Raw genomic sequence first — 13,513 nt, 5'->3', positions numbered from 1 at the left:
CCAACATTGTCTACCTGATAAGCTGCAGGAAAGGATGTCCCGAGGCATAGTACTTTGGGAAGACCATGCAGACAACGGATGAATGAACACCACTCGACAATCACCAGGTAAGACTGTTCTCTTCCTGTTGAGGAGCACTTCAGCGGTCACAGGTATTCGGCCTCTGATCTTCGGGTAAGCGTTCTCCAAGGCGGCCTTCACGACACATGACAACGCAGAGCCATTAAGCAGAGACTGATAGCCAAGTTCCACACCCGAGGATGGCCTCAACCGGGATCTTGGGTTCATGTCACACCATCTGTAATCCCCATGACTTGCCTGTGCTTGCAAAATCTCACTACCTGTCCTGGCTGGAGACAATACACATTTCTTTAATCCGTGCTTAACCCTCTCTCCACTCACATTATCTGTACCTTTGAGACTTGATTGCCTGTGGGGACTCGCATTCCAGCCATTATTTTGTAAATTGAGTTTGTGTCTTTATATGCCCTGTTTGTGAACTGAAATCCCAGTTGCCTGATGAAGGAACGGTGCTCCGAAAGCTAGTGGCTTTTGCTACCAAATAAATCTTTTGGACTTTAACCTGGTGTTGTGAGACTTCTTACTGTTCTATGAAGGATCAGTGACACTGGATAAAGAGGAGCCTGTAGACATGCTGCAATTGGATTCCACAGGCCATTAGATGGGGTGTCACATTAAAGCTTGGTGGAAAATGAAAGATCATGATATAGGGAGTAACATAATAGTACTGATAGAAGATTGGCTGACTGGTAGAAAACAGTATTTACAAATTGGTGCTTTATCCGCTCTTCAGGCTGGGACGAGCAGAATGCTGCAAGCGTCCATGTTGCGGCATCAATTTGTTACAACTTTTATGAATGAAATAGTGGAGAGAAGCGAAGACATCGAGGTTAAATTTACAGCTGATACAAACATCGGTAAAAAAGGTTCTTGTGAAGACAATACCAGGAGGTTGTGCATGGGTGAGTAAGTAAAACTGACAGATGGAGTATTCTGTGGGAGAATGTGAATCTGTTTGCTTCGGCAGGGAGAATAAAATAAGCAGAATTCTGATGCATTTGGGTGTTCTAGTGCATGAGTCAGAAAAAAATAATTTGCAGGTACAGCAAGTAATTAAGAAGGTTAATGGAATATCATCCTTTATTTTGAGGGGACTTGAAGATAAAAGGATATTATGCTTCAGTTTTACAGGGAATTGGGAAGACCACATCTCAAACGTCTGAACAGCAGATGGAGTTTAATTTAGATAAATGCGAGTTGATGCATTTTGGTAGATTTGAACCAGGGCAGGACTTACTCAGTTAATGGTAGGGTGTTGCTGAGTTACAGAACAAAGAAATCTGGGGTTACAGGTTCATAGCTCCTTTAAAGTCACAGGTGGACAGGATGGTGAAGAAGGCATTTAGCATAGACATAGGTATACAACAGTACAGCATAGTACAGGCCCTTCGGCCCTCAATGTTGCGCTGAGCTTTGTCCAAAACAAAGATCAAGCTATTCCACTCCCTATCATTCTGGTGTGCTCCATGTGCCTATCCAATAACTGCTTGAAAGTTCCTAAAGTGTCCGACTCCACTATCACAGCAGGCAGTGCATTCCACACCCCAACCACTCCCTGAGTAATGAATCTACCTCGGACATCCCTCTTATATCTCCCACTATGAACCTTATAGTTATGCCCCTAGTAACTGCTACATCCACCCAAGGAAATAGAATGGACGTTCAGAGACTATCTGTCCCCCTCATCATCTTATAAACCTCTAAGTGGCCTCTCATCCTCCTCCATTCTAAAGAGAAAAGCCCCAGCTCCCTCAACCTTTCCTCATAAGACTTGCCCTCCAAGCCAGGCAGCATCCTGGTAAATCTCCTCTGCACTGTCCAATGCTTCCAGATCCTCCTTATAGTGAGGTGACCAGGACTGCACACAATGTTCCAAATGTGGTCTCACCAACATGCAGTACAATTGCAGCATAACCCCACAGCTCTTAAACTCAAACCCCCTGTTAATAAATGCTAACACACTATAGGCCTTCTTCACAGCTCTAGCCACTTGAGTGACAACCTTCAGAGATCTGCAGCTATGAACCCCAAGATATCTCTCTTCCTCCACATTCCTCAGAACTCAACCTTTGACCCTGTAAATCTGCATTCAAGTTTGTCCTACCAAAATGAATCACCTCACTCATATCAGGGTTAAACTCCATCTGCCATTTTTCAGCCCAGCTCTGCATCCTACCAATGTCTCTTTGCAGCCTACAACAGGCCTTCCACCTCATCCACTGCTCCACCAATCTTGCAGTCAACAGCAAATTTACTAACCCACCCTTCAGCCCCCTCCTCCAAGTCACTGATAAAAATCACAAATAGCAGAGGACCCAGCACTGATCCCTGTGGGACACCGCTGGTAACTGGTCTCCAGTCTGAAAATTTTTCATCCACCAACGCCCTTTGTTTCTATGAGATAGCCTGTTACTTATTCAATTGGCCAAATTTTCCTCTATCCCACACCTCCTTACTTTCTTCATGGGGAACCTTATCAAACACCTTACTAAAATCCATGTGTACAACATCAGCTGCTCTATCTTCATCTACACACTTAGTTACCACCTCAAAGAATTCAATCAAATTTGTGAGGCAAGACTTATCCCTCACGAATCCGTGTTGACTATCTCGGTTTAAGCTGCATCTTTCCAAATGGTCATAAATTCTATTCCTCAGGACCTTTTCCATTAACTTACTGACCACTGAAGTAAGACTGACCAGCCTATAATTACCACAGCCATTCCTATTTCCTTTCTTGAACAGAGAAACAACATTCGCCATTCTCCAGTCTTCTGACACTATCCCCGTCCACAATGAGGACCCAAAGATCAAAGCCAAGACTCTGCAATCTCCTCCCTTGCCTCTCAAAGAATCCTAGGATATATCCCATCTGCCTAGGGGACTGAAGAAGGCCTATAGTGTGTTAGCATTTAGTAACAGGGGGTTTGAATTTAAGAGCCATGGGGTTATGCTGCAACTGTACAGGACTTTGGTGAGACCACATTTGGAACAGTGTGCAGTTCTGGTCACCTCACTATAAGAAGGATGTGGAAGCATTGGAAAGAGTGCAAAGAAGATTTACCAGGATGCTGCCTGGTTTGGAGGGCAGGTTTTCCAAAATTGCTAATACATCTTCCCTCAGAACATAAGAACATAAGAAATAGGAGCAGGAGTAGGCCATCTAGCCCTTCGAGCCTGCCCCGCCATTCAATAAGATCATGGCTGATCTGTCGTGGCTCAGTTCCACATTCCCACCCTCTCCCCATAACCCTTAATCCCCTCTCTTATCAAAAACCCATCAACCCGCGTCTTAAAAATATTTAGCGAGGCAGCCTCCACCACTTCAACGGGCAGAGAATTCCAGAGATTCACCACCCTTTGAGTGAAGAAGTACCTCCTCAACTCCGTTCTGAACCACCCCCCCCCCCCTTATCTTGAGGCTGTGTCCCCTAGTCCTACTGTCCTTTCTGAGCAGGAAGAGTCTCTCCACCTCTATCCTATCCACCCCATTCATCATCTTATGTCTCAATGAGATCTCCCCTCATTCTTCTAAACTCTAACGAGTACAAGCCTAGTTTATTCAGCCTCTCCTCATAGCTCAACCCCCTCAACTTCGGTATCAGCCTAGTAAACCTCCTCTGCACTCCCTCCAAGGCCAAAATATCCTTGCACAGGTGCAGCGCCCAAAACTGCACACAGTACTCCAGCTGCGGCCTCACCAATGCCCTATACAGCTGCAGCAAGACCTCCCTACTTTTATATTCAATCCCCCTCGCTATGAAGGCCAGCATCCCATTTGCCTTCCTGACCACCTGCTGCACCTGCAAGCTGGGTTTTTGCGACTCATGCACAAGGACCCTGAGGTCCCTCTGCACCGTTGCCTGCTGCAGTTTTTTGCCACGTAAGTAATAATCCTTCCTACCATTATTCCTACCAAAGTGACCTCCTCATTGACCTCCTCCAGCCTATCAGCCTGCATCACAATCTCATCCTTAAAAACATGGCCCCTCTCCTTGGTGAAGACTGAAGAAAAGATTCATTCATCACCCCTCCTATCCCTTCTGACTCCATGCACAAGTTCCCAACACTGTCCTTGACCGGTCCTAACCTAACCCTGGTCATTCTTTTATTTCTCATACGAGTAAAAAACCTTGAGGTTTTCCTTGATCCGACCCACCAAGGGGGACTTCTCATGCCCCCTCCTAGCTCTCCTAAGCCCTTATTTTAGTTCATTCCTTGCTACCTTGGTCATACTGGGGCTGCTCTTGGTTGTTTGAGATTGGCCTAGTGCTTCATGTCGTTAGTGTGTGCCTAAACCGGACAAGATACTGGGCAAGCCGACAGCTCAGTGACTATCGCTGATTGCTGTGCAGACACATGGATTTGAGCCGGTGTCTGTGGGAGTTTGCGCATTCTCCCCGTGCTTGCGTGGGTTTTCCTCCGGGTGCTCTGGTTTCCTCCCACACAGTAAAAAGTCTGACAACACCAGGTTTTAGTCCAACCTATTTATTTGATAATATACTCACAAGCTTTCGGGTTAGCCCCTTCGTCAGGTGAATGGAGAGTTCTGGCCTCAGACAGAGCATATAAAGCACAGACAGTTTAGAGATTACTGATTAGAATGCGAATCCTTACACCTAACCTGCTGTTCAAGACCTGAAGTGGCTGATAATGTGAGTGGAAGGAGCACTGATCACAGTTTAAAGAGATGTGTATTGTCTCCAGACAGTACAGTAAGTGAGGTTTTGCAAACCCAGGCAAGTCACGGGGGTTACAGATAGTGCGACATGAACCCAAGATCCCTGTTGAGACCGTCCTCATGTGTGCGGAACTTGGCTATCAGTCCCTGTTCAGCGACTCCTGGTGTTGTCAGACTTTTTACTGTGTTTACGCCAGTCCAACGCCGGCATACCCACATCATTCCTCCCACACCCCAAAGATGTGCTCTTAGGCTGATTGGCAGGAATAAATTGTCCCTAAATCAGTTTCCCTCAATCTGAATGACCATAAAACATTAGATAGGGGCCGTGGGTGGAGAGGGGGACTGGTGGTGTTGAGATGGCACTGTGGGCTTGTTGGACCGAAGGGCCTGTTTCTCAGGCTGATTTTTGTTCTTTGACCCATCTAAACCTTGTTGTCTCATCCTTACCTATGTTTCCTTTCTCCTCTTGACAAAACATTCAACCTCCTTTGTGAACCATGGTTCCCTTGCTTGGCCATTTCCTCCCTGTCTGACAGGGACACACCTATCAAGGACACACAGTACTTGTTCCTTGGACAAGCTCCACTTTTCATTTGTGCCTTTCCCTGGCAGTTTCTATTCCCATTTTATGCTCCCTAATTCTTGCCTAATTGCATCATAATTACCTCTCCCCCAATTATAAACCTTGCCCTGCCGTGTGACCCTATCCCCCTCCATTGCAATAGTGAAAGACACTATCTCCAACGTGCGCTCTCACAAACAAATCTAACACTTGGCCCGGTTCATTACCCAGTACCAAATTCAAAGTAGCCCCACCTCTTGTCGGCTGATCCACATATTGTCAGGAAACCCTCCTGAACACACACAAGCTGTGCCATCCGAACTATTTGACCTATAAAGATTCCAATCAATTTTCAGAAAGTTAAAGTCACCCATGACAACTATCCTGTGACCTTCACATCTATCCATAATCTACTTTGCAATTTCTTCCTCCACATCTTTATTACTATTTGGGGGCCTATAGAAAACTTCTAACAACGTGACTGCTCCTTTCCTATTTCTAACTTCAGCCCATATTACGTCAGTGGGCAGATCCCCTTTGAACTGCCTTTCTTCAGCTGTTAAAATATCCTTGATTAACAATGCCACTCCACCACCTCTTTCACCACCTGTTTGGTTTCATTGGTCAGAACATTGAATAGGAGTTTACAAGACATTTGTGAGGCCACACTTGGAATACTGTGTACAGTTCTGGTCACCCTATTATAGAGTGATGTAATGGATATTATTAAACCAGAAAGAGTCCAGAAAATATTTACTAGAATGCTACTGGGACTTGATAGTTTGAATGAAAAAGTGAGACTGGATGGACTGGGACTTTTTTCCCCTAGAGTGCTGGATGCTTAGGGGTCATCTTATAGAGGTCTGTAAATTAATGAGGGGAATAAGTAAGATAGACAGTCAACAACTTTTCCCAAATGTAGGGGGATCTCAAACTAGAGAGCACAGGTTTAAGGGGAGAGGGGAGGTACACAAAATGGACCAGAGGGGCAGGTTTTTCCACAGGGGGTGGTGAGTGTCTGGAACAAGCTGCCAGAGGTGTTAATAGAGTCAGATACAATTTTGTCTTTTAAAAAGCATTTAGAAGTTACATGGGTAAGACGGGTATTGGGATATGAACCAAACACAGACAATTGGGACCAGCTGACTGGTTTTAAAAAAAAAGGCTGGCAAGGACAAGCTGGGCCAAAGGGCCTGTTTCCATGCTGTAAACCTCTGACTCAATGACTTTATGAATATTGTGCCTAGTTAATGAGCTCATTGTTTAACAATTTGTGCATTAGATGCTATTGAAAGGAAGTTAACTGGATTGATATCCAGAAGAAGCGGGTTATCTTATGAGGAAACACGAGAAAGACTGGGCTTGTTTCCTTCAGAGTCCAGAAAAGTGAGCAGTGACTTGATTGAAGGCTATAAAATCCAGTATAGAAACCCAGGACATGGAAAGGATGTTTCCCCTTGTGGGTACGTCCAGAGATCGGGACACTATTTTAAACTGAAGCTGTCTTTTTAGGTTAGAGACGATGAGTTTCTTTTCAGAGGCTGTTGATTTTGAAACACAAATAGATCAGTGATGATCCCATTGAACGGCAGAAGTGATGAAGGGGCCAAATGGCCGCCTTCTGCTCCTATTTCAGACGTTTGTATGAATTGTTTGTTCTCCCTTTTCCACTTATCTTTCCATTGTCCTTGATGGGTTCATGGTCCAGACGCTGGGGCCCTTCCTTCTGAAGCTGAGAATGAGAAACCCCACTCCTGTTCCAGCCTTGCAGTTTCACATTGACCCAGCCTCTTATTTCCCTCCTGACCTGACCCAGCACAGAATAATCCCGATATCACTAACTCATGCTTTGTTTTTCATTCCAGTGCTTCAGTTTTAACAGCTTCTCTACGAACATCTTTCCATCTGTGTCACTACTTCAAAACATGGATCTTTTTGGTCTTTCCTCCTTCTCAAAGACGATCCCACCAGTTCCAGGTTCCTCTGGTACGAGGGGGTAACTTACCATTTGTGATGTGCCAGAGCTGTCGAAGAATCTGTCTATTCCCCTGACAACAGAATCTCCAACCACTATCACTCCTATTTCTGTGGCCCACGTCTCACACTGTTACTCAGGAACACTCTGCTTGAGTCACCCTTTGTCAACCTTACAAATTTGAATTTGAACTCAGCTGTTTGACAACAATTTGAAAACTGCCTCCGGGGACACATAGAGGAGGTTCAGAAACCACACCCGGCCCCTGGGCTGAACTTTGGATAAACCCGCTCTAGATGGTGCCTCACTCCCACTTTCTACTCAGTCCCTGTCCTGTTCCCTCTTCCTGTGTGAGCTGCAGACAAGACAGAAATTATATCTGTATTTTTATGATCCTACCTGTGTCCAATCTCATTCTTGTTGGAGATGTTGAACATTCTCCCCTGTTTGAACCTTCAGCCATGATACTGACAGACATTCCCTGATTCTGAGACTCTGTAATAAGGATAATATCAATGTCAGGTGTAAATATGAAAATCAGAAGCAGAGCATTAAGATCTTCACTGTGATGTAAGATATATTTCAGAATATTACAATTACACATGTTCCCGCGATATTAGTGGCAGCTGTTTCACAAAATACCAGTCACCCTCATCAGGTCCCTTGAAAAATCCACCCTTCACCCTTGTGATCCTCTGCCCCATTCCCAGTTTCCACTTCCCTCTCCAAAGTCACTGAACATGTTGTTACCTCCCAAATCCGGGGCCATTTTTCCAGGAGCTCCATACAGTCAAGTTTGTACCCTGTCACTGCTGTTAAAAATCACAAATACTATCCTATCCAACTCTGACAAAAGTCAGTGAAGTATCTTCATTCACCCGTCTGTAACCTTTAACGTGCTGACCATGTCATCCTTCTCCAACTCCTGCCTCTTGTGCAGCTGAGTGGAAATGCAAAGGCACTTGGTTCAATTCTTATCTATTACTTTACATCCAGAGAATCAGTGACATTGCTTTCTCTTTCCACCCTCACACCATTATCTCTATCATTGTCCCTCTTCTATTTCTCATTGACATGCTGCCCCTCGGTAACCTGGCAGCAGGTTCAACATGCAAACTGCTGGTATCCAGCTCCATGTTCCCACTGCTCTGAAATTCTGCTCGCAAAATCTAAACTAACTCACAGCACGTCGCAGTCCATTCAGCTGTGTTCACCAACTCACACTGTCTCACAGCCTGACAACACCTCAATTTTAAAATGCTCAAACTAGCTTTTCAATCTCTCCATGGCCCCTCTCTTCCTATTCATGTAGCAAACAGCAGCCCCAGAAACCAGCGACATCTTTACCTTGCCCAATCTGACAAGTTGTGTATCTTTAAGATAATTTGTCCATAATTCAGGCCAACTCCTGAGCTCTGGAATTCCCTCCGGAAGAGACTCGGCTGCTTTACTTTCCCCTCTTCTCAGATTCACCTTAAAAAGATTAACAATCTAAAATTAATCACCTGCCCAGCTGCTCCTTCCAATGTTTTATGTCTTTGTTTTCCCACTGAATTTTTCTCTTGTTGAGTGTCTTAGGATGTTTTGCTATGTTAAAGATGCTTTACAAATGCTCCATATTCTCCACTCGTGTGGATGTGTCAGTGTCTGTGTCCCTATACCTGTACCCCCTAATCAAACTCAGCTGATGTCCTCTCCTTTCTCCAATACGGAAATGGAAAAGTGATTCAGACATTTAATTCCTTCAATTGAGAACTCAAAGTTATTCAACAGCAATAATTTACAACCAAGGTTTAAAACCAGCAATGTAAAATGCAGCTACCCATTTCATTCTTTATCTCATACAACAACTCATACTTCCAGTGTGTCTGATGTTGTGAAAAAAAAATCCCAAAGCACAAATTCATTCTCCCTTATGGGTCTCTTCAATTTAACACTAAATTTACAATATCATTCCAGCGAGACTCTAGTCATCTGAATGGATCCGGATTTATTCCTCATTAACCCCAATGACCCGTCCTCACCCACACCGAGTCGGCATCAGTTCTGGGGTGAAGCCACAGTGACTTTCAATGCATGGAAATGGCTGCAATGTAAAAGACATCCAGAAGACCAATTGGGGTGAGCAGGAGGCGGCACTGCATCAATGAAAGAGGCAGCAAGGAGAAAGGTGAAAGCAATGCAATGTGTCAGGTGTTGAGGGACATACTATGTGAATCATTGCAAATGTTTTGATGCTGTTTGTCATCACTGCAAAAAAAAAGTGGGCATTTATCGAAGAACTGCAAAGATGCTAAGAGCAAGTCGAAGGTGGAGCAAGGGAATTCAAACTTGAAAAAAGCATCAGTCAGCTGCATGTCACCTGGAAAGCTCAAAGAAGATACCAGAGCAAAGGATTCCATATAATTCCAAAAGACTTCGGATAGTAATAGATAAGGACAAGAGAGACCCTCGGTTCAATTGGACAAGGGCCAAATACATCCAAATTAGACAGGAACAGGGGAATGTGGATTGGGAGCAGCTCTTTGAAGACAAATCCACCTCTCTCATGTGGGAAACTTTTAAAGGCCAATTGATTGAAATGCAGGGCATGCCTGAACTGGAAAAATGAAGGAAAGAAATGCCAGAATTCAAACTATGGATGACCAGGAAAATTGTAAGCTTAGTCAAAAAGAAAACATACAATAGGTCTCAGCAACTAAAAAACTGACAAAGCCCCTGAGGAGTATAGAGAAAATAGGAAGGAACTTTAAGGCCGAATTAGGGGGGAGCTAAAAAGGGCCATAAAACGTTTTCAGCAAACAGGGTGAAGGAGAATCCCAGGTCTTTTATGCCTGTATTCGGAGCAAGAGGGTAGCCCAAGAAAGAATAGGCCCACTCATGAGCAATGGAGAGAAGTTGTGTGGACCAAAGGAAGGTGGTGAGATCCTTAATGAGTACTTTGTATCCGTATTCATCAAGGAGTTGTGCATGAAGAATGGTGAGGCCACTCGAAGGAATGTCAATATATCAAAGGAGGAAGAGGTAGCTCTCCTAAATTGCACTAAGGTAGACAAGTCCCCAGGGCCAGATGGGATTGACCCCAGTTTACTGTGGGAGGAAAGAAATAGGGGAATAAAAAAAATCTTCACATCCTCTCTAACCACAGGCAAGATTCCAGAGGACCGGAGAATAGCCATTGTTGATCCCTTGTTTCAGAAAGAAAGGCATATTCCAGGAAGTCAAAGATTTGTGAGCCTAATCTCTGTGGTGGTGAAACATTTGCTGAAAATACTTAAAGACGGGATACATGCACATTTGGAAGCAGTTGACAAGCTTGTGTCAGGCAGCGCGGTTTGTAAGGGGAAAGTCATGTCTCACCAAATTGATCGAGGTTTTCGAAGAAGTGACAAAGATAATTGATGAGGGAAGGGCTGTGGATGTCGTTTATATGGACTGTAAAATCCAACCCAAGGTCAATGGACCTTTCCATGATCCACCCCTCCTCGGCTTTGATTCCCATGGTGAGCGGAACGGGAAAATTTGTCCCAGAGAGCAGCAGGGCAAGGGTATTTTTTCTTCAATGTTGATCTGTAGGTGATAGTGTTCTGCAGAGGCCAGTGACAGGACCTATTTTGTTTGTAGCAAAACGTGGATGTCTTGATGAGTAAGTTTGCAGGTGACATGAAGATTGGTGGAGAGGGTGATAGTGCTGAGCTTATAACAGGATATAGATAAACTTGGGCACAGAAATGGCAAATTAAAATTAATCTGGACAAATGCGAGGTGGTGCATTTTAGAGGATCAAGTTTGTGTGAATTGTACTGTAAATGGCAGAACCCTTTGGAACATGAAGACACAGAAGGATCTGGGTGTGCAGGTCCACAGTTCCCTAAAAGGTGGCAACACAGGTGGCCATTGTGATTAAGCCATATGCCCAGGGCATTGAGCACAAGCATTGGCAAATAAAACCTTGGTTTGGCTGCATCTGAAATATGGTGCGCAGTTCTGGTTGTCACAAGACCAGAAGAATGTGGAAGCTTTGGAAAGCAGAAATAAGGTTCACCAGGATGTTGCCTGGTCTCAAGGGTGTTGGCTATGGTGAGAGGTTGAATAAACGAGAATTCTTTTCACTGGCAGGCAGAGGCTGAGTGGAGACCTGATAGAGATTTAGAAAATTATGAGATGTATAGAAATGGTGCATATTTAGAAACTGTTTTCCAATATGCAAGTGTCAATAAAAGGGTTCAATGTGAGAGGGGGTAATTTTCAGAGAAATGTGCAGGGGAAGTTTTTCCACACAGAATGATTGGTGCCTGGAACATGCTGCCTAAGGAGATGGATGATGCAGGCACATTCGTAACACTTAAGGGGCATCTGGATGGGTACATGAATAGGGAATAAATAGAGGGATACAGACCGAGTAAGGCAGAAGGGCTTTTTAGTTCAGTTAGCGCATCATAATCAGCACAGGCTTGGAGGACCAAAGGGCTTGATTTTTCTTTGCTCTAGGAGCACTCTTACAACATGTTTAATGTGAGCGAGGGGCATGTGAAAACTATCTATGGATGATATTGGAATAGGGTAGGTTAATTGGGCTTTAGATTGGTTTCACAGGTTGGTGCAATATGGAGGGCTGAAGGGCCTGTACTGCACTGTAACGTTCTACATTCTATGCAATAGTGGAGATTGGTGGAAAACAAACCAAAATTGTGGTGGACACAGGAGCGTCTGACTCTGTAATCAGTGAAACGACCAGCAAGATAACTTGGGATTCTGACAAGGTGCCGGCCCTTACTCAGTCAGCGATCAAACTTCAGATGTACACCAGAGAGCCCATATCATTGTTTCAGGTATTAGAAATATGCTATTACATACAATACAAAAGAAGAACAAATGTCCTTGTGGTAAAAGGGAAGGAGCCTTATCTATAGGACATGGCTGGCTCAGTAAAATTCTAGAACTGGGTTGAATGGTAAAGTGGAGGAGGAGGAGTTTGATTCTGGTGGGGAGCATCAAATATCCCTGTTATTAAAAATGATACTATGCGTACACATGATTGCCTGGAGTTTCTATTTTCAAACCGTGCTGGGGACAATGGATAATCTGTGACAAGGTTTTCCTCATGTGGTAGTTCATTTTTATGACATCTAATTACAGGGAAAACTGAGGAGGAGCACCTCAGAAACCCTGAATCAAGTGTTAGGGTCAGAAACAGCACTGCATCTACAGCACAACACGGGAATTAATGGTGTTGGGAAAAAAAAAGTTCAAGAATGTTTCCGAGCTCAGGTCATTTTTGGGTTTGGTTCACTATTACGGGAAGTTTCTGCCAGACCTTACAGCAGTGTTGGGACCACTATATACTACTACACAAAGAAACCAAATGAACGTGGCAGGGTCAGCATAAAATAAAGTTTTCAAGGATGTGAAGGCTCTGCTGCAATTAGTTAATCTGGTCAATCGCTGAACAAGTCAGGAACTCACATGACCATGCAATGTCTCATCCTATGGTGTTGGGGTAGTACTCCCTCATCTGATGGGGGACATTGGTTTTACATCTTATATACTGACAGAAGCTGAGAAGGTATAGTCTCAGTTAGACAGGGAAGGTGTAGCCATTGATTTCACTGTGAAACATTTCCATCAGTATTTCTATTGTCTTTCATTCAACATATGCACAGACCATAAGCCACTGATGAGTCTTTTCACTGAATCCAAGTGCATTCCTGCCATAGCCTCAGTGAGAATACAGCACTGGGCTCTCACACTGTCGCCAAACTAGTATAAAATCATGCACAAGGCTGGCAGGGAAGGACAATGCAAACACAGACACATGTAGTCTTCCTGTACCGACATGGCAGAATGATAGGGAGCGGCATAGCTTGATCTTGGGTTTCGACATAACATCGAGGGCTGAAGGGCCTCTACTGTGCTGTACTGTTCTACGTTTCTATGCCAACCAAAAGAAGAAAATACTGCTGAGGCGAAGAATGCCAGTGGACTCTACTTTTGGAGTGGATGAAAGACATTCCTGTTTGGATACTCAATCTACTGCACGGAGTGTCACCAGGCAAGACTGTTCCCTTCCTGTTAGCGAACACTTCAGTGGTCACGGGCATTCAGCCTCTGACCTTCGGGTAAGCATTCTCCAAGGCGGCCTTCACGACACACGACAGCGCAGAGTCGCTGAACAGAGACTGATAGCCAAGTTCCGCACACATGAGGACGG

At 44.4% G+C, this 13,513-nt stretch overlaps 1 protein-coding gene across 2 annotated transcripts in view; it reads right to left on the bottom strand.

Annotated features, from left to right (window-relative positions):
- Positions 1 to 13,513, bottom strand: part of LOC145337395 (NACHT, LRR and PYD domains-containing protein 3-like) — an 87,651-nt gene that overhangs the window by 57,150 nt on the left and 16,988 nt on the right. For both annotated transcript variants that reach the window (XM_080182173.1, XM_080182172.1), the window contains exon 4: positions 7,702 to 7,797. In XM_080182173.1, coding sequence (XP_080038299.1) covers positions 7,702 to 7,780 — 79 coding nt within the window. In that variant the 5' untranslated portion in view covers positions 7,781 to 7,797. The remainder of the gene's footprint in view (positions 1 to 7,701; positions 7,798 to 13,513) is intronic.

This window comes from Carcharhinus amblyrhynchos, unplaced genomic scaffold (genome assembly GCF_965287045.1).
Source record: "Carcharhinus amblyrhynchos unplaced genomic scaffold, sCarAmb.v2.hapA scaffold_48, whole genome shotgun sequence".
NCBI classification, from domain to species: Eukaryota; Metazoa; Chordata; class Chondrichthyes; order Carcharhiniformes; family Carcharhinidae; genus Carcharhinus; species Carcharhinus amblyrhynchos.
Note: the sequence above shows the minus strand (reverse complement) of the source record. Positions and strands in the feature narration are given on the sequence as shown.